This window comes from Rattus norvegicus, chromosome 19 (assembly GCF_021556685.1).
Source record: "Rattus norvegicus strain SHRSP/BbbUtx chromosome 19, alternate assembly SHRSP_T2T, whole genome shotgun sequence".
NCBI lineage: Eukaryota > Metazoa > Chordata > Mammalia > Rodentia > Muridae > Rattus > Rattus norvegicus.
The window spans coordinates 45,772,681-45,794,538 of record NC_141552.1 but is presented as its reverse complement, the minus strand read 5'-3'; the positions used below and the strand labels follow the sequence as shown (position 1 = coordinate 45,794,538).

At 44.0% G+C, this 21,858-nt stretch overlaps 1 protein-coding gene across 17 annotated transcripts in view; it reads right to left on the bottom strand.

Annotated features, from left to right (window-relative positions):
* The window catches only part of Arhgap10 (Rho GTPase activating protein 10), a 267,994-nt gene that overhangs the window by 55,522 nt on the left and 190,614 nt on the right, over positions 1–21,858 (bottom strand). For 13 of the 17 annotated variants that reach the window (XR_015643476.1, XR_015643477.1, XM_087595148.1 and 10 more), the window contains 1 exon segment: positions 26–176. Coding sequence is in view for 12 of the 17 variants with exons in the window: in XM_087595148.1 (XP_087451274.1) it covers positions 26–176 (151 nt within the window). In the remaining 5 variants the exon portion in view is untranslated. 17 annotated transcript variants of the gene reach the window in all.

The following is a 21,858-nucleotide window of genomic DNA, read 5'->3' as shown; positions in this document are numbered from 1 at the left end:
GCAGAAAATCCAATCAGCATCTTACCCTCCTCCAGTTCAAGACAAAGGTTGTACACAGCCACTGGTCTCTTCGTCCTCTGCCCTTGTCTCTTGGACTGTCGTGGTGGAGCGTTTGGGGGTGACGCTGACAGGCATGTGGGCTCAGCAAATGTGGTATCAGGCGAGGTCCGAAAAATCTGTCATTGGATAAGAAGTGTGATAATGGGTGACCTGGGCACTGGGAGAACCACATTAGATCTGGGGTTCACTGGTGATGGGCCAGAGACAAAATCCAGCCCTCTGAATTTGGCATCAGAAAATACTTTTAACATAAAATTTCAGAATAAAGCATCTCCCTAACATTAAAACACTACCCAATCATTGTATTTTAAAGACGGTTTTTTTCCCAAAAGAAAACAAGAACGATGGTTTTTCTCATGGAGTAGACAAAATCACAGCCCTTTTCCAGCCCCAAAGGAAGGTAGCCAGGATACAGTATTAAAGCATTAAGTACACAAAGGGTTATTATTCTTATGCCAAAACATTCGACTTGATCTTTTCCCCGTACTACACAAACAGAAACATCCACTTGCAAACATTTTTTACACATTTAAAAATAGCCTGTGCTTATGCAATTACCTGTCTCAATTCTTATTTACATTCTTCATAATTTCCTTATTTAATGCTTTGTAGATTTCATCAATTTATTTAATAACCTTCCACCCCTCTTAATAATTTTCTCTTCCACTTCTGAAACCCAGAACATTACCACCTTGATTTATCTACAATGCCATTCATATATCAGATATAATAACATTAATTAAAATGTGCTGCTTCCTTGCTTGGCAATTTGTTTTCCCTTGGACAAAGTTATGTGTGTGTCATAAAGAGAGGCAGATTACACTGCGGTGAGTTATCACGGACCTTCCCTGGCCACCAAGACCTAAGGTTAAAGGCTCCCTCCAGCCCACATGCCTTGCAGCCTTCAATGAAGCCATGAAATAAAACAATGGAGACATCAGTCTGACAGACACTGCAACTGCAGGCAACTGACAGGCTCCTCAGGTAGAGACAAGAAGCAAGCTCCTCGCTTTAAAAGAACGTAAATGTAAACTCAAAAGGCACTGAGGTTACTACCTGCTCATCTGACTAGAAATCACTCACGTGACTTAATGTGGTGGGTGACAGTGTGTATTATACATGTGTCCAAGTCGAAAAACTGGTGCTGAGAGGGGTTTATCTGAATATCCTAGAAATCTCACCTAAAAACTACTAAACACCAATAAAAATAAGCTAATTTAACAGTTTGTTTGCTCTATGGTGTCACACTGCCCCCTCATGTATAAACAGCATTATTAAGTTGCAATGGACAAGCATTTGCTAGTGAAAATCCTGTCTGCTATTGTACCTGCTAACAGGGGCTTTCCAGAGAATCTGGGATGCCCAGGGAAACTGACAGATGGGCCGCCGTGGTAAATTCTCTGCTGCCTGCCTGCTGGCCCCGCTGCATCGCTGCCATTGTTACTGTTAAAGTTTTAAAAGGCTTACAGGAGTAGAGCAGTTAGAAGAGAGACAGGGGAAGCTAATCCCACTTAGGGAGAACTGCACTTTATAACGGCCTCAACTTATCTATGTTTAAATCCTACCAACATGGCAGGTGCCTGTGGAATGTTACCAGAAGAAACCAAACAACATCCTGGGCCAGGGTATCCAAAGCACCAATAAGCCCATGGAGAAGTTAGGCTCCGAGGACTGGCACGAGGCAGGTGATAACTTTCCAAGCAGGCCTTCCTGAAGAACCACACAGACAGCAGGATGCAGGGGTCGACCATCCTTACGCCTCTTCCTCATTTGAAGGTGAGATGTCTAGACAAGGACATATAGGGAAGGAGATGAGCTGCCTGCCTGGCCCTCAGGGCCAGAACTCCCGTGACTCCACCATTTACTGACGACTGAACTGAGTCCCCCCCAGAACTTCAGCTCTGAACCATAAGCTGGGGCCAAACACTGGCTGGTCTCGAGAAGACATCAGGCACTGCTGGGCTTACACAGAATCTGTACCTTCAAGTTGTTTTGTTTTGCTTTGCTTTGATTTACATTTTAAAGTTCCCAGGTCACTCTTCTGTGTAGCCAGAGCAAAGAAACATTGACCTGGGAAGTCACCACAACAGTTAGATAACTGTCAAAAGACTGAAGGCAAAATCAGAACACCAAAACATATTTCAGGAAAAAAAATGGCACTAGACATGCACCTCAAATTCCTTAGACTACACTCCCCATCCCATTTATGCATATGATGGCTCAAAGATTCCAGCCCATAACCACTGCCTTAATAAATTCTTTGAGGAACTGGCATCCAGAGAGATGAAACCCCTCAATGCAGTTACCAAGCCTAGGTATTCATTAGACACAGCACTGTCTTTGCTCTGAGACCTCACCAGCTATGGAAGCTGAGCGTGATGCTTGGAATTGACGTTAGTGAACTGAGAGGCTCTTGCCACAATCCATCATTCAGTACAGCACTCGGTTCGCAGGACTCAGAACAAATGGTACCAACCTTCAGTTGTGACACAACGCATAAATAACGAACTTGAATTCAGACGCCATTGTTCCGCTTAAGTACTGTTTTCAAGAGCCAGGGCCCACTTCCCACCATCTCAGATATTCTGAGAGCAATTAGTTACTCCAGTGTTCTAGAGAAAGGCACACGTACCGAGCTAGAGCAACAAATACAGATGAACTATTCTCCATGACTCTCCCAAAACTCAGAACCAAACAACTATTTGTTGTAGGAAAGGTTTTGATGCTAAGGTCCTGTTCCCCAATTGGTTCTTTTTTTTAAAGATTTATTTATTTTATGAATGTGAGTACACTGTAGCTGTCTTCAGACACCAGAAGAGGGTATGGGATTTGATTACAGGTGATTGTGAGCCACCATGTGGTTGCTGGTAATTGAACTTAGGACCTCTGGAAGAGCAGTCAGTGCTCTTAATCATTGAGCCATCTCTTCATCCCCCAACCCTACCCCCAATTGGTTCTTGAGTAAAGAAAGCCATGGGCCAATTGCTGGGCAGAAGGTACAGGGGGGACTTTCAGGTCCCTGGAGGAAAAGGGAGATGCAAGGGAGGAGACAGGGTTCGCCAGGCTTCTTCTGATGGAGAAAAGTTGATGAGCCTCGTGAGATCACAACAGTGTGGCCACAGAGGCTGCTCCTATAGGTGGGTGGTCGGGGAGGTGAGCAACTAAAGTTTAGGGCAGGTAGGAAGGAGGTGCAGAGCTAAGAGTATTGATAAGGGCGCGCTCTTCCAGGTCAGAGACAGTAGCACCCAGCAACTGTGCCAAGAAGACAAGCTGAAAATGAGCCACCTTTGTGTGTTATCTTTTATTTGTGGATTCAAGGGAAGCTGGATAGGGGGTGGCCAGTTCTCAGAATTAAGGTGAGGCAGTGAAAAGCCACACACAACAGTCTGTTATGTCTTCCTTTCTCTGACTTAACACTAAAATTTCAAATTTAAATCGCTCCCCACTGCTTAGACAAGGCGGTCCTGGGCTCATGGATCTAAGCCCACCAGTGACGTCCTATTTCCTTCACACATGGTTACCTTGGCTTCCAGTGTACCAGCATCCATGCAAAGGTCTTTTCTCCTTCCACACATATATAAAACTAATCGTTATGATTCTCTCTGCAATGTGCAGGAATGGTTTTAAATTATACCTTTTTTGAATCTTGGGGAGGAAATAAGCAAAGCTCTTTACTTTAAAATGCTGAGCTGTTTTCTGCTTCTAGAATGTACTGCCCATTTTGTTCTGCTGTTCATTTTCAAAACATCTTTCTTGAAGCCCTGCACTTTCCCGGTCCCAGGTGTCTTTCTTGGGGCTTGATTCCCTTGTTACATTAACTTGTTACATTAACTTGTTACATTAACTTGTTACATTAACTTGCCTCCCACTATTTTCAATTTCTTAATTTAGCATTCTACCTCATGTTGCCTTTTTTTTTTTTAAAGCACAGATCACATTTACTCAAAACTTCCTCTTTTTGGGTAAGACACTTCTTCATACACCTTAGCTATAGCATAAGAAAACTTCAGACCAGAAAATCTTAACAATAAAACAAAGCTTCCTCAGGTCTCCTCACAGTGCCAGTACAAACAGAGGCCTGTCACTGCTCTTACAGACACAGGCTCCTCAGACGCAATGAAGCGGATGCCTCTGCAATAGGGCTCCGTCACAAGCAGACGACTGCTCTGCCAATTTTCATGCTATGCCACCAAGGGCCACAGTGAACATGACTGCATCACTTCTGCCACAGGAAAAGAATTGTCTCTGAAATTTTTGCATCAGCACCCAACGCAAACCATCAGCATCTGAAAGAGGATAAAGTCCTTCATCTTCACAAACATGTTTCTGCAGGAATCCGTTGTTTTTCAGTGTTGAAGAAAGACTGTCGATTATTTCTAGATACTTCTGGCGGCTGCAGCAGCAGGTACAATTATTTAACACGTGCAATATGTCTGACATTATCCCTGTACTAAACACATACAGACTTTCTCTTGTCATTATTTGTTATCCTCTAAAAGTGCAATGTGGGCACTACATTTACACTGTATTAGGTGTAGATAAAGTATACAAGAGGGCACGTGGGGTTATACGGAAATAATATGCTGCTTTACATAAACGGCTTGGCCACCCATGGGTGGTGTGGCAACATGGGTCAGGGGAATGACATCTAAGAACCAATCTCCAGTGGCTACCAAGGGACAACACACCTCTTCTGGACAAATTCTGCCAACTGTTGTAATTCCTCAGGAGCAAAAGACATGTTGTTTCTGTGCAGTCTTCCCAAAGTCTTAAGCTCTGACTGTGGCCCTGATTTTGCCTGTCTCTTCTGAAAAACGCCTTTAATTTTGATTTACAAGTTTAAGAAAGAAAGAAAGAAAGGAAGGAAGGAAGGAAGGAAGGAAGGAAGGAAGGAAGGAAGGAAGGAAGGGGAAGGGAAGGGAAGGGAAGGGAAGGGAAGGGAAGGGAAGGGAAGGGAAGGGAAGGGAAGGGAAGGGAAGGGAAGAAACAAACCGATTTTATTCGGCAGATATATGAAGCTGATAGGATTCTTGGTTTCCTTTCTACTTCAGGCTTCCTTTGGGGGGACATGTCCCCAGGCCTCAAAGGACACTGCTTTCTGCAGCTCTCATAGACTAATGCCCAGCAGTTTCAGTGGTCAGCTGTTTCCCATCAGCCTCTGCAGAGAGGAGCGCACCTTCACAGCCACACACTCCATCATAGGCTGGTCCATGGAATCAGCAGTGGGTATAATACCCTGCCAGTGTTAGGCAGAGGCAGTGGGACCACAGGCACTAAAACTCTGCTATTATGAACCAGATGGCAGCAGATAAGATGCTCACCAGTCACTTACTCTGAGCTACACAAAGGCGAAGATGCACCGCCCTTCTGCCGTGGAGCGAACACATATTCCCGACCATAAAGTGCCCTTTTCTGGTTTGCCAAAGTTTGGAATATCACTCCAGGTGTGGTGGTATCCTGCACACAGCTAGGAAATCCAACAATATCGTGTTTCCAGTCAGGTGGAAGTGCTTTCCCCCACACAGCTGCAGCTGCAGCTTCCAGAACCCAAATGGCTGCAAATCTTCTCCTCACTAGAACTTTCCTTCAGTGTGCCCTTTGCTAACATGCAGGTAAAGACTTTAAAACAATAAAGGTCCAAAATAACATTAATGAAGTACGTGCTATGTTAACTATGACTCATACTCCATAACTGATCCTTGCCCCTACCCCTTTCAGCTTTGGTCTGGCCAAACCTCTTTTTGTAAAGAGAGCACTCCTTTTTTTCTTCTTGTTCACTTTTTTTCTGGGCTGAAAGCATCCTACTCCTGGAAGCAGTGCAGAAGATGTCCACACAGGAAGCCTACCATTTGCCAGTCCAGGAGAGTCAGGGATCCCTCAAGTGAGGCACCCTTTGAAGTCAGCATCAACTCTGACTAAAATGTCCTACCTTATGTGTTACTCGGAAACTTTAGTCCCAGAAAACAAATCTGGAAGTAGCGGGTGTCACCTCACAGAACTTTCTAGGCCAACAAATCTTTTGGAACACAGGAAAGCAGAGTATCTAGTTTTCTAGCAGGAAACAATAAGGCACAGATTAAACCTCCAAAATGGCTGCCTCTTTAAGAGGTCATTAGAGCCCTCATTAGTTCATGCCAGCACCAACTGAACTCCTTAAAGCAGAACCACACATGGCAGTGACTGTCCCCGCAATGGTACTTTGAGAGGTTACACTGGGTGTGGCGATGGCTATCCCTTTATAACTAACCACTATTTCTAAAATTTATGGCAACAGTTTTCCTTCTTTACTAAAAAAAAATAACTTTCAAATTATAATTCATATGTTTCAAAGTTAAAAGAGTCTCTTAGAAGCTAAAAAAACAACTGCTTGGTGTTGTCAACTTGACAAGCTCTGGAATCACCAGAGAGATAAAGCCTCTGGCAATAGTGATAAAGGCTACCTACATTAGGTTAGCCCTGGCCCTGCCTGTAAGAGGTTATCTCATTCAGACTAGGTTAACTAGGGTGGAAGCTCCATTGCTGTTAGGTGGCATCGTGGGGCCCCAGTTTCTTAAGGGAAAGCTAGCTGAACACAAGCAGTTAACATTCTCTGTCTGCTGACTATGGCGGCCAGCTGCCTCGGTCTCTTGCCGCCTGCCATGCCTTCCCCATCATGATGGACTTTAACTTTAACTAAAATAAACCTTTTCTCCCTTAACTTGGTTTTGTCAAGGTATTTTATCACAGCAACAGGAAACGCAACTAAATATCCACAAACCCCACAGAGACAGACAGTTCTTTTAAAGCTTTGATGACTAGTCTTTGGGGTCTTGTCTAATTTTAAAGAGGAAAACAACAATATATTCTATGTGAACTCAGCTTCTGGGATTCTCAGGATTCTGTCCTTGGCTACACACATCAGGCATAGCCTTTGCTACGTGCACCTATCAAAAGTAAACTTCAAGGAAAGATTTAACTTAAAATACATAGACCATATATTACCATTGAAATTTAAGAACAGTCATACATGCATATTTAAAATAATCTAACAGCCTGCCTTTCCAATTCTTTCTACCCAGCTGTGTCTATAGAGAAAATAAATCACACGTCCCAGAGTCAAATACCAGCCTCTCCTCCAGTGTCAACTGTATCAATCACATCAATACATCTTAAGGGATACATCTTGAAAGGTAACAGAGAATCCATCTTTCCACTTCCTGTACCTTTAAAGGAGGAATGGACCCAGGACCTGAACCCCTCATCCATTGGGAATGCTCTGTCCCTCCCACATTCACAATCCTTACACTGCAAGAGCAAAGAGGAGGGAGGCTTCTGCTCAAGGGAGCTCACCCTGGCCAGGCCTAAGAGTGGCTTTGCTTTGACACAAATGTTCCCAAACATATTTGATAGGTGTATTCATGCTGAACACATTCCTTTAACTAGAGAGGGAAGAGGCAGTCAAATAAAACAACCAGAGAGCCACATGCAGAGTAGCAGAGCAGAAGCCTTCATCCAAATCACTGTTGACATTGTCATATTACGTGCTTGGTGTTCGAGTTGGTCTGAAAGGCTAAGAACTGACCAGACAGAGTCAGGTAAACGTACGCTGTCACAGTGAAAGGGGCCAGAATCAACACTGTCACCACTGAGAGTTTATTTCCAGAGAGATCAGCACATTAATATTTTCTCATAATTAAATCCCATTTAATAAACTTGGAACAACTAATCCTGAAACGCAAGTGAAAATGTGCTAAGAAACAGGATTCTTCAATATTCTTGGGAAATTTCCTAATAGATTACTGCTAATTGGTAAGAGAAAGGAGACACATTTACAGCAAATAGTCCAAGCATTCACCATCTGTGACAATTTCACAATATGACAATTTCTTTGATACTCTTCATTAAGAGGAGAAATTAATGTTCTTCTCCCCACATCAACGGGGGCCCAGAACAACTTCAACCAACAGTGTACGTAGGAATGAGCTATAGGATTATCTAATGCTAGACCCTCTTGACTCTCTGTTTTTGCCTTGTTGGCCACAATATTTTCTTGGAGTTCTAAGGTGGCCTCATGTGGAAAGAAGCCCGCATACTCTACATGCAGAAACCATATATATGTATGGGGAAGCCAAGGCTCTGAGAGAACCCAGTCCAGCACCAGATGTGAATATAGCAGCTTCCAGATGCTTCCCCCAGCAGCCCTTCAAGAACCTTGAAAACAGACTGGAGCTGACCCAGTGCCACCGCTCTCTGTACCCAGATCCCACCAGGAGAGAGCTGGTCTCCCAGGAGTGCTGACACATAGGCTTACAGGAGGGTCAGGCCACTGGCAGAGACAGCAAGACCAGCTAACACCAGAGATGACCAGATGGTGGGAGGCAAGTGCAAGAACCTAAGCAACAGAAAACAAGGCCACTTGGCATCATCAGAACCCAATTCTCCCACTACAGCAGGTCCCAGATATCACTACACACCAGAAAATCAAGATTTGGATTTAAAATCACATCTCATGATGATGATAGAGGACTTGAAGAAGGGCACAAATAACTCCCTTAAAGAAATGCAAGACAGGGGTTGGGGATTTAGCTCAGTGGTAGAGCGCTTGCCTAGCAAGCGCAAGGCCCTGGGTTTAGTCCCCAGCTCTCCGGGGGAAAAAAAAAAAAAAGAAAAGAAAAGACAAATGCAAGACAACACAGATAAACAGGTAAAAGCCCTTAAAGAAGGAACAAAAAAATACCTTAAAGAATTACAGGAAAACACAACCAAACAGGTGAAAGAATTGAACAAAACTATCCAGGATCTAAAAATTGAAAGAGAAACAATAAAGAAACCACAAAGGAAGACAACCTTAGAGATAGAAAACCTGGGGTTGGGGATTTAGCTCAGTGGTAGAGCGCTTGCCTAGCAAACACAAGGCCCTGGGTTCAGTCCCCAGCTCCGGAAAAAAAAAAGAGATAGAAAACCTAGGAAAGAGATCAGAAGTCATAGATGCAAGTATTACCAACAGAACACAAGAGATAGAAGAGAGAATCTCAGGGGCAGAAGATACCATAGAAAACATTGGCACTACAGTCAAAGAAAATGCAAAATGCAAAAAGATCCTAACCCAGGAAATCAATGACACAATGAGAAACCGAAGGATAATAGGTATAGAAAAGAGTGAAGATTCCCAACCAAAGGGACAGTGAATATTTTCAACAAAATCATAGAAGAAAACTTCCCTAACCTAAAGAAAGAAATGCCCATAAACATACAAGAAGCCTACCGAACTCCAAACAGATTGGACCAGAAAAGAAATTCCTCCTGTCACATAATAGTCAAAACACCAAATGCACAAACCAAAGAAAGAATATTAAAAGCAGTAAGGGGAAAAGGTCAAGTAACATATAAAGGCAGACCTATCAGAATTACACCAGACTTCTCATCAGAGACTATGAAAGCCAGAAGATCCTGGGCAGATGTCACGCAACCCTAAGAGAATACAAATGCCAGTCCAGGCTATTATACCCAGCAAAACTCTCAATTAACATAGATGGAGAAACCAAGATACTCCATGACAAAACTAAATTTACAGAATATATTTTCACAAATCCAGCCCTACAAAGGATAATAGATGAAAAACTCCAACACAAGGAGGGAAACCATACCCTAGAAAAAGCAAGAAAGTAATCTTCTTTCAACTAACACAAAAGAAGATAGCCACACAAACATAAGTCCACCTCTATAATAGGAAACAACAATCATTAGTCCCTAATATCTCTCAAAGTCAGTGAAGTCAATTCCCCAATAAAAAGACATAGACTAACAGACTGGATACGTAAAGAGGACCCAGCATTTTGCTGCACACAGGAAATGCACTTCAGTGACAAAGACAGACACTCCCTTAGAGTAAAAGGCTAGAAAAACATTTTCCAAAAGAATATACCTTCTTCTCAGCACCACATGGTACCTTCTCCAAAACTGACCAAAATATAATAGGTCACAAAACAGGTCTCAACAGATACAAGATGATAGAAATAATCCCATGCACCCTATTAGATGATCATGGACTGAGGCTGTCTTCAATAACAACAAAAACGACAGAAAGCCCCATACATGGAAGCTGAACAATGCTTCACTCAGTGATAACTTGGTCAAGGAAGAAATAAAGACGTTTTAGAATTTAATAAAAATGAAGGCACAATATACCAACACTTATGGGACACAATGAAAGCAGTGCTAAGAGGAAAACTCATAGCTCTGAGTGCCTCCGAAAGGAAACTGGAGAGAGCATACACTAACTGCTTGACAGCACATCTGAAAGCTCTAGAACAAAAAGAAGCAAATTCACCCAAGAGGAGCAGATGGCAGGAAATAATCAAACTCAGGGCTGAAATCAACCAAGTAGAAACAAAAAGAACTATACAAAGAATCAACAAAACCAGGAGCTGGTTCTTTGAGAAAAATCAACAAGATGGATAAACCCTTAGCCATACTAACTAAAGGGCCCAGAGAGAGTATCCAAATTAACAAAATCAGAAATGAGAAGGGAGACACAACAACAGAAACTGAGGAAATTTAAAAAATTATCAGATCCTATTACAAAAGTCTATATTCAATGAAACTGGAAAATTGGGAGAAACCCTGCTTCCAAAATCCAAAAATAAAGAAACAAACCAAAGCAGACTCTGCTCTTTGGGCAGCGATGTCCTCACAAGGCCAGAGATACCAAAAGTGTGTAAGTTAAAATGCCATTGGTTCTGGCCTGGTCAGAGGTCTGGGGTGTTAGAAAGGAAGCCTGGTTTCTCATTCTCTCTCATTTTCTCCTACATAAGCAGGTCTCCCTAGAATCTACACACAAGGATACAGCCAAAGCCAAGAGGCAGCACCAGGACACAATGTGGTTGTAGACTGACCAGCTCCATCTGACCCCCTGCACCACACCCCAATTTCTATCATCTCTCTATAAAAACCCCTAGACTACCCGTTCAGTGGTGTTCAACCCACCAGTGAAGTACACAGGCTGAGGAAGAGCAGAGAGGAGCATGTAGGGAGAAATGTCTGTCTCTACCAGGGTTGTGTGCCAGGAAAGAAAGGGCAAGAACTAGAGACAGGAATCAGAGACAGAGTTTCCTGCCTAGCATGCCCAGGCCCTGAGTTCATGCGGAATGCACTGCCCAGTGGCTGGACTGTAGAGCTGCTGATCCTATACTGAGTCATATGGGGATGATTAACAGCTTCTCAGATCCACTTCTGTATTTCTGCTTCCCAAAGGTTTATAATACAAAAGTGACAGGTTCACAGAGAACGTTCTTGTGTCACCTTGGACTTCCTAGGAAGTCAACTGGGAATCTCCAAAGCACTGTCACTGAAACCTGAGGTCCCTTCTGCTTACTGCAGGAAAAGGACTCCCTCCCCTCTTCACCCTACCCATCCTATCCCCCCTTCCACAGGAGCAAGCACTCCTTCCTCCTTCCCTCACTCTCTCCCTTCCAAAGAGAACTACCTGCCTTGCAGCCTAGCCATCTCAGAGTAGCTGTATTTCTTCCATGGCACAAAAAAAGTGTCTTAAGAAGAACAGAGCAGAAGCTGCAAATCTCTTGGTTATAGCAGAGTCCCTTTGGCCACAGTCCAAGGAAGAAGTCGGAGAACTCTCAAGTATGAAGGGGGAAGTGTTGGAGAATGTTCGTCTTTACCTCAGTAAGATACATGTGTTTCCATCCTCCGTCCAACACCATACATACATAGTCAGACATGGCTATGAACAAAGGAACCATCCCCACATTAACCTCAAGATGTAAAAGCCTCACAGTTAACATGTGCCAACAAGGTCATACACACACTCTTCTGTCACTAATATTTCAAGTTTGTCACCTAAGGACAAAACAGCCACATAAGAATTTACTTAGAAAAGAAGGACTGTCGGACATAAGCAGCTCAGGGGAAACCAACAAATTAAGTTTATTCATCTAAGACCTGGTCTCTCCGGGATTTCTATTTCCACCCAAAAGATTGGAGTGGGCAGATATATAACATATATAAAAAAACATTTGTTTATCGTGCAATAAATTTAAGTCTCTGGTGATTAATAAGATACTAGAAAATTACAAATGGACCACCATTTCTCCATTCCACAGCACTACTGATTTTGATACACTCAGAAATGTTAGACAATTCATTCACTTAAACCTTGCTTCTCCCTAATATTCTTTTCCCCATAAGACAACTACTGGTAATAACTTAAATTTAAGAAAAAATTCTACTACATGTAAGCTTGCACATATATTGGAATTACTGTACACAAGCCGTTCCAAAGCTATCTAGTGATCCTGCTGATCGCCTGGGATTTTCAACTTATTTCCACTTGAGAAGGGTGTGAATGTTGTGAAGAGTGTTCCATTTCAGCATGTTAACTTCTGATTGAACAAGTCATCATAGCCTCACTGGCTACAAACACACTCGTCAAGACTGTATGTTTTGATTCTTACTGTACAATAAGACGGCTCTAACACATTACAGCTTCAAAGAGTCGAGAGGATAGCACAATTAGCTGAATCCCCTGTTCCAAAGGCCCTTAGCTCCTCATCAGGTGAGAGTAAGGTGCCTGTCGGCTGCTCTCCAGAGGGGACTCTGGATGAGCCTCCGGGCCTAAGCTCACTGGGGTTTTATTTGCTGTGTGCCATGAAGTAGAGACTTTTTTTCTGATTGGGCTAACAGGAGGCTGAGATCCTCTGCCATCTTTACTGGTAATTCACACATGGCTGCTTGCTTCTGCTGGCCAGCAGGAATGCTTCTGGCCTGCTAAGGTGGCCTTAGATGGCGGAATGCCACCCCTTGCCTATTCTACTGGTTAGCACTGAGCTACTTATCTTTGACCCCTCCAGAGCTGAGATCTCTAGGGTCAGCCTACTGTGTGCACCACAGTCACTGATATTTACAAATCTACCTCACTCTAACATATTTCTCCATGCACAGCGAGGTCTATCTGAGTTTTTTGTATTAAAAGGCAGTGAAGAATGCTATTTCTCCAAAGTCTTGGGAGAAAGTCTGTGACTTCTGTATGACAGAAGAATAAGAAGACAGAGGACTCAGAATGTCCATCATCTCAACCGTGTAATCCTCTGTTCTGAGGACTTCAGAACCATCCTATACATGATTCCCATTACTAACTAGAGCACCCTACTGTGCAAACAACAGAAGTATGTGATGGAACTGGAACTGTATGCTTGACCAAGTTCTGCCTCCTCCCAACCTCTCGGTCCTTTCCAGCCCGTGGTCACTGTTCTTCTGTTCCGTATTTCCATTAGACTTTTAAAAGAAAGTAACAGCATGAGTCGTGATGGCTCATGCACAGTATAAATGGCGCTGGACAGTGTCAACCCATCACAGAAATGCATTCTTAGGGGTTGGGGATTTAGCTCCGTGGTAGAGTGCTTGCCTAGCAAGCGCAAGGCCCTGGGTTCGGTCCCCAGCTCCGGGGGAAAAAAAAAAAACTAGCCAACAGAAATGCATTCTTGCCATTAGGAAACAAAGCCTCATCTTTCCACCTCTCACAGAGCCCTCTGTTCGGCTGGTGGAGTTCTCGGAAGGCTGTTATTCTACGGTCGCTCACATAACTGGTGGTTTTGGAAGTTACTGTTAGCAGGATCCATCATCCCACTGTACATTCTAATTCCTGTGCACCAGGCTGTCCTCAGTCACGGCCATTACCTCCTCCCACCCTCACTGGTCTGATGACGGTGTAGAATGTTCTCTCCCTCCCCTCTCTCCCTGTGAATAGAGATAACCTCCCCTCTTCTATGTTCGAATCATCACCTTCCCACCATCTCCTGCTTCCACAATAAGACTCCAGAGCCACTGTACTTCAGTATTTCTAAAATCTTAACAATTTAAAACAGGATACATTGATTAAATGCATATTATTGCTTTACTAAGTAGTCAGTCACAATTTGTTTCAAAGTGTTGTTAGGAATCTATACATTTTATCTAAATGCTTTCAGGAATCTGGTGAAAGACTTTCTCCTTTGAGTGAACAATGCAATGTATATCAATGTTTTCCCAAATATGGAGCCCAATTCTGTAACTTAAACTTCAATTGAATACTCAAAGCTTGCTGTTCTGCTATCTGCAGACTTTACTTAATCCACTACACAGTACTCATAAATAAAATGCATCTGCAACCTTCTCTCTCCCAAGCAGGGAGCATCCCTTCACAGGCTGCCTGAGAACCAGGCTAAGCACTAACAGGTGTGGCAGAACACGCCTACAATCCCAGGACTGAGGAGGTGGACTTGGGAGAATCCGTTTACATCAGCCCGAGTGGCAGAATGAGATGCAGGCCTGCCTGGGCTACAGGGAACCTTGCTTAAGAGTTAACAAGAATAAGAACGGGATGTCAAGGCCTAGTGTTTGGGGCACAGAACTCGGCTCCCGAATCTCAGAGCGTCTTTCAGACTATCCACGTAGCTTCATTCAGTTTCCACTCGGTCTTCCAAGTGTGCAATCACACTCTCTCTGTGTAAGTCCTTTATACAGCCCATGGTTTATCTGCTTGTATTGACTCTATGGCTTGATCAGAGCGTAAGTCAAATGTGTATGCACATTTTTTTCTCCCTCAGAAAGATCAGCAGTTCCTAATTTTCTGGTGCTGGGGGAGGGTGGGGGACATGTGACTCTGTAACACACGCAGGTGGTGCTGGGGGAGGGTGGGGGACATGTGTCTCTGAAACACACGCAGGCACTTCCAGGTATGAATTCTCTAAGACCCACTTAGTCTTCTCTAAGTTTCATCATGCTTGTTTTCATGATCCTTATTTTTCTTTACATTTTCCAGGTCTTTTTTAAAAACTTTCTACTTGGATCTCATGTACTACACATAGGCTTTTAGATCCATATGGTGGCAGTATTTATTTTGCTTCTGTTAGTATTAGCATTTTTTACTATCTAAATTCAGAGTACTGTGGTCAGAAGCAGCAGTATTATTTTTGTGTTTTGATGGGTGTTTTTGTTTTTGTTTTTTTTTTTAAAGCCAAAATTAGGCCCTCACAATGTATCAACATTGTGGTAGAAAAACGAGGCAGCCAGATATATCCCTTCAATAATTTTTTCTTACTCCTCAGAGTCTAAAGCTTGCTGCATCTTTCCTGCGGCTGATCCTGAAGGACTCGAGATGTAGAACTGACCTTTCCTGATCGTCCCCAGACTTGGGAGAAAAGTCAGTTACCACTAAACTGTGTCTGCCCCCATGTGCCTGTATGTGCCTCTTCCACCTGCTGTTCGTCCCCTTTTAGCTGTCTCCCCTCACTGAGTGAGAATGTAATCATGATGGTAAATCCTTCTGTAACTTTGATTCTATTCTATTCCCTTACATGTTTAATTTGTTCGTGTGCTCTGAAAAGCTGCTTTGGTCATCTTTCTGCTTTTGTTTTTTTTTTTTTTTTTTCATCTTTATTAACTTGGGTATTTCTTATTTACATTTTGATTGTTATTCCCTTTCCCGGTTTCAGGGCCAACATCCTCCTAATCCCTCCCCCACCCCTTCTGGATGGATGTTCCCCTCCCCATCCTCCCTCCATTACCACCCTCCCCCCAACAATCTAGTTCACTGGGGGTTCAGTCTTAGCAGGACCCAGGGCTTCCCCTTCCACTGGTGCTCTTACTAGGCTATTCATTGCTACCTATGAGGTCAGAGTCCAGGGTCAGTCCATGTATAGTCTTTAGGTAGTGGCTTAGTCCCTGGAAGCTCTGGTTGCTTGGCATTGTTGTTCATATGGGGTCTCAAGCCCCTCCAAGCTCTTTCAGTCTTTCTCTGATTCCTTCAATGGGGGTCCCATTCTCAGTTCAGTGGTTTAATGATGGCATTCGCCTATGTATTTGCTATATTCTGGCTGTGTCTCTCAGGAGAGATCTACATCCAGTTCCTGTCGGCCTGCACTTCTTTCCTTCATCCATCTTATCTAGTTTGGTGGCTGTATATGCATGGGCCACATGTGGGGCAGGCTCTGAATGGGTGTTCCTTCTGCCTCTGTTCTAAACTTTGCCTCCCTATTCCCTGCCAAGGGTATTCTTGTTCCCCTTTTAAAGAAGGAGTGAAGCATTCACATTTTGGTCATCCTTCTTGAGTTTCATGTGTTCTGTGCATCTAGGGCAATTCAAGCATTTGGGCTAATAGCCACTTATCAATGAGTGCATACCATGTGTGTTTTTCTGTGATTGGGTTACCTCACTCAGGATGATATTTTCCAGTTCCATCCATTTGCCTATGAATTTCATAAAGTCATTGTTTTTGATAGTTGAGTAGTACTCCATTGTGTAGATATACTACATTTTCTGTATCCATTCCTCTGTTGAAGGGCATCTGGGTTCTTTCCAGCTTCTGGCTATTATAAATAAGGCTGCGATGAACATAGTGAAGCACATGTCTTTGTTATGTGTTGGGGCATCTTTTGGGTATATGCCCAAGAGAGGTATAGCTGGATCCTCAGGTAGTTCAATGTCCAATTTTCTGAGGAACCTCCAGACTGATTTCCAGAATGGTTGTACCAGTCTGCAATCCCACCAACAATGGAGGAGTGTTCTTCTTTCTCCACATCCTTGCCAGCATCTGCTGTTGCCACAGTTTTTTTATCTTAGTCATTCTGACTGGTGTGAGGTGAAATCTCAGGGGTTTTGATTTGCATTTCCCTGATGAGTAAAGATGTTGAACATTTCTTTAGGTGCTTCTCAGCCATTTGGCATCTCTCAGCTGTGAATTCTTTGCAAGCTTCCTTACAAACTATACCCTCAATCATTTTACTTCTGAACATCCTGACCACTCTGTTACTGACTGTGATGGTGAGTTCCAGTAAGCTTCTCTCCTCTTCTTCAGACCAGTACTTTTTCTAAAATGGGATTCTTAATCCAGAGCCTCCACCTGCCTCCTGCCAGAGCAGATCCATACCCTCCATACTGCCCACCTCTGGTTGGTTGGTTTCAACACTACCAACACTGTAAATGGGTGGCTTTGTCAGCAGCCGCTGCCCCGCACTGCCCCTAGAAGGAAAGTCACCTGGAAGGCTACAGCTGCTGTAGAGCTCTGTAGAGCACCACAGAGTAAGGCTTCAACAACAGAACCCTTGTTCACTACCAAAGAGGCTACATGTTTAAAATGAGTTTGTCCAGAGGACTCTCGTGGTGGCTTGAGTAATTCTTTCCCTCCCTGCAGCCCATCCTGTGTCCTCTTTTCTTATCCTTTGTTATCTCTGTAAAGCCCTATCCTCAAATACATTCTGGGATCAGGGTTTCGACATAGGAACTACAGGGTAAACAACCCAGTTAATAACCAGTACGGATCAGACAAGAACACAGCCAGGCCTCTGTACACCCAGTCGCAGTATACTCCCACGGTCCCTTCTCAGGCTAAGCTGCACAGGACCCGAGCAGACCTCAGTCCTCATGCTCGGGACCCTCCAGGCACAGCAGAGCATTTATCCACCTGGACAGGAACTTAGCATAGTGGGAACAAAGCTTTGCTCCTCTCAGGGCTCCTACCCAGCTCCCCCTTTTCCAAGGGCTCTCATGATGTTTTGAACAACTTTACTTGTTTATCCCTATCCTTTCTAGATTAGGTTAGGTTAGGAGAAAATTAAGATGGACCACGGGAGACTCTATGGGGAGAAAATAAGCCAAAGTCTCACTAAGAAGTTGAGGCTGTCCTTGAGGTCTTAATCCTCCTGCCTCCGTGTCCCCACACTGGTATGCGTACCTGTGTGCAATCACACTGACTGGAAATTCCACCCAGCCACTTCTCGGCCTGGGCCTTCATCTGCTACTTTTTAAATTTGGTTTTGTTGTTTTTTCTCTTACTGTGTTTTTGTTTTATTGGACTTGGGGATCTGTTTTTGACTCTGCGACCTGGGAACACGCTTATGGAAAGCTAGAAGGATGACTGAGCAGGGAAGAACTGGTTTCTCTTCCAGGGGACCCACATTTGATTCTACACAGACATGGCAGCTCACAATCATCTATAACTCCACCCCTAGGGTGTATGACGCCCTCTTCTGGCCTACATAGGCACTGAGCACAGATGTGGTACACAGACATATATGCCAGCAAAACACAACCACACATATCAAAAGCAATACTACATTTTTAAAAAAAGCACAGCTGCTTCTGTAAGTGACAACAGTATGTATAAACACCTAAGTGGAAGGATCTGCTAACAGGTAGAAACCCGCACTCTGTAAAGCTTCATGCTGTCCCTCTCCACCTGTGGTAGCTGCCTCACCATCTCCTGAGTCAGTTTCTCTTCCGGCGGCAACAGTTGCTGGGCAAGGTCTATTCAGACTTCAACGGCACACCGTGCAGCACACACTGTAGGCTCCTCATGAAGTCTGCTTATTACCTTTGCTTAAATTCTCCAACACGGGTAAAGCATAAGGACTTGAAAAGCCATGCCAAGAACACTAAGAGGGGAGGCAGTGAGCAGAGAAGGGATGGACAGCACAGGAGGGTTTTCCTTAAGGATCATGGAAGTGGGAGGAGGAAATGCAGCCATCCAGAAAAGTCAGACAGTGCATGTGTCTGTGGCCTTGGAAACACAAGCCAGCAGAAACCACAAAACAAAATGGTTACATACAAGAATCAACCCCCGGTAGAGGACCCTTCCACATCAATCCGTCAAAGCAGCACGGCTTACTTGTGCTTGTTAGCACATTAAGCGCATGTGACCTGATTCCGTCATTAAACTTCTAAATGATGTCTAATCCTCTCAGTGGTCATTTCCCCACATTGCCTCCTAAGCAGAACTGGCATTCCAAAGAGACCCAGCGGTTAGAGCCGACCTGAGGGGAAAGCCTCCTCTCTTAAGTTACTGCTGGGGTCAGGAGGGGCAATAGCTGCAAGGCGGAAACACCAGGTAAGTAAGCTCCCTTCCTGATATATGATGAAGCAGAACTGGTTACACAACAACGTACAAGAGGAGGTAGACGTAGGGGACAATATAGAGGAGACTGTGGCCCAGATTCTGTGTGTGGTAGACACTGTTTCTTTATGTGAAAAAACACAGAATCACTCTCACAAAGGATTATCTTCCTCAGAACCCATTAGTGCAGCCGTTTTAGAGATTTGGTTTGGCACCATCTACAGTCTGAAGCCCATGTGTGACAAACATCACACAGCTGTGTGAGACTAATGTGAATATTCACGGGGCACTGCTGGGCACTGGCATGTGTGGCTCCGGCAGCTACAGAAAGCTCATGACTTTAGGAGAGCTAATACAGGGATGCCCTTTCTGACTCTAACACATTCCCAAAGAGGCAGACATACTCACTTCTGTGCAATTTAAACTGAGAGCCATCCATGTTATGATACTGACTGAAAAGCTATGCATCATTTAAATTACAAAAAAAAAAGTAGACTTATTTTTCTTGGGAAAAAAAGACCACAAGAGACTGCCTAATTTGTTGCTTAAATTGTCTAAAACCTTTCTGGAACAAGGCAGGCTGTGAAAGGGTAGAGGAAGTTGTGTGACCTTGGATAAGTTAATTTCAGTACTCCAAGCTTTACCTTCTGCAGCTACCTACAAACTGCACAAAATACACCACCTCCCTACCTTTCCAGGGTCTTTGCATACTGCGTGTAGTTTGGAGCACCCACGCAACGTGCAGCAACAGAATCTGGAGGACAAGCTTCCCACCTCAGGATTCCTTGTCTCTACACTGGGAACTGACATACACTTCACCTACCAGAGAGGATGATGACAGCATCCACGGAGAAGAAACAGGACCTCATCTCAGTCCTGCCCCAGAGGTTCCTACTACAGCCGTTAGAGGACATCCAGTTTGTAGGGAAAGAAATCAGGGTAGGACTGACTCTGCTGGCTGGTAAGCCATTTTTAAACTGTCCTAAAACATCCCCTGTGTCAGGATGGCCCAACTGTGTTCATACTGTTTGCATAAAAACATTCAGATGCTACTTTAAGGCCTTCTAGGACTCTGGGGTTTGGCACATGTCATGCCAAGATGCCCACTCACAACCTATGTACAAACCTGGGTCTGGCATTTGAGAAACATGACACCCACTGCTGTACTTTTACCACACTGCCCTGGGATCCCTAGGGGGAAAGACAGCATGAGGAAACCTGGGAATGGCTTCCCCGGGGCTGTATCACCTGATGACTTGTGTGTTCTAATAAACTCAGCTATGAGGGCAACTGACTGCCGCACCAGTGTATACTTCCAGCAAGCATCCCGAATGTGGTCTGTCTTTAAGACACTGAGAAAGCAGGCACCAGGCTTTACTGGGAAGGCGTCTGATCAAGGCGGGCATGTAGAGGCCTACTTCATACAGCAATTCTGCTCACTCTGACTTTTAGTGAAACAGAACCTGGAAGATCAACAGAAGTCTAGGAGACCCAGACTGGCATGTTTCCCTAAAGTACATGAGCAAAGACTGTCAATCTTTATGTTAGCCACCATCTGGCAAGAATTTACTAGTCAAAACATTTAGTTTTGACCGAGGACAGTAGTGTTTGCTGTTATAAACACTATTAGGGTATGGTTTGGTGATAATGTGTATTTAGCATGTATGAGGATTCAATCTCCAACACTTAAAAAATTATTTAAGAAAATGGATGTTCTTTAAGGGGAGTGGGGGGCTTTGGAGAGATGGCTCATCGGTTAAGAGCACTGATTGCTCTTCCAGAGGTCCTGAGTTCAAATCCCAGCAACCACATGGTGACTCACAACTATCTGTAATGAGATCTGATGCCCTCTTCTGGTGTGTCTGAAGACAGCTACAGTGTACTTATATATAATAAGTAAATCTTTTTTTAAAAAAAAAAAAGGAAAACGGATGTTACAAGCTAAGATAATAGCATATGCTGGACTATCAGTTGTTCCTGACTAAATGCTGCACTGACAGATCCAGAAGGTTTCAAATGACACCGAGAACTTAGACTGACAAAATCTAATGGGACCAGGGTGACTTTTTATTTTACATTTCTATGTGTCTGTATGTTTTGCCTACATGTATGTCTGCACCATGCGTGTGCCTGTTGCTCATAAAGGCCAGAAGGGGACACCAGATCCTCCAGAAATGTGGTTACGGATGGTCGTGAGCCACCATGTGTATCCTGGAAATAGAACCCAGGTCTTCTGGAAAAGCAGCCAGTGCTCTTAACCACTGGACCATCTATCTAGCCCTCCCAAGGTGAACTTTTCAATCTGCCCAAGTCCGTTTGCTACTGGTTCCCCTTATTCCTAGGAGGCTGGGTACCAGAGTGTCTCAAAAGGACAGAGAGGGCTTTTTGTCATTACCCTGCCCATTCTGCTGAGACCTAAAATGAGCTTCTACCTTCTGTGGCTAATCCGAGGGAGTACTACTGCACTGAGAGATTTCCTCTGGCTGGTGCTCCTGGTGAGGAAGACAGGAATCAGACTCGTGACTTCCCTGTCTCTCCTGTCAGGCTTCAGAGAAACTATCACAAGAACAGAAGGCAAGAAAGGTAGAGTTTCCAGAAACTTCCATGAACGATACCACTCACAAATTTTTAGGTTCCCAGTTTCCTCACAGGCCCAGGTTGCCATTCTGAGACTCCCTAAAAATCCTGGCAGGGGAAATTATGTCAGGTGTAGAAATGGACTTTCAATGCTCAGAGGCCAGATGAACGCCAGACCAGAAGGCCAATGAGGTGCAGAAGAATGAGAAAGAACACAGGACTTCAGAGCAGAGATCAGCATCCTGGGAAACCACTCCCGAGAACGAGCCTGTGCATGAGGATATTTGACCCTGTTTCTAGTTAGGGTGTGGCTCAGCCCTTAGCACACAACCTTAGACCCTTTGGCTGGAATACAGAAAAAC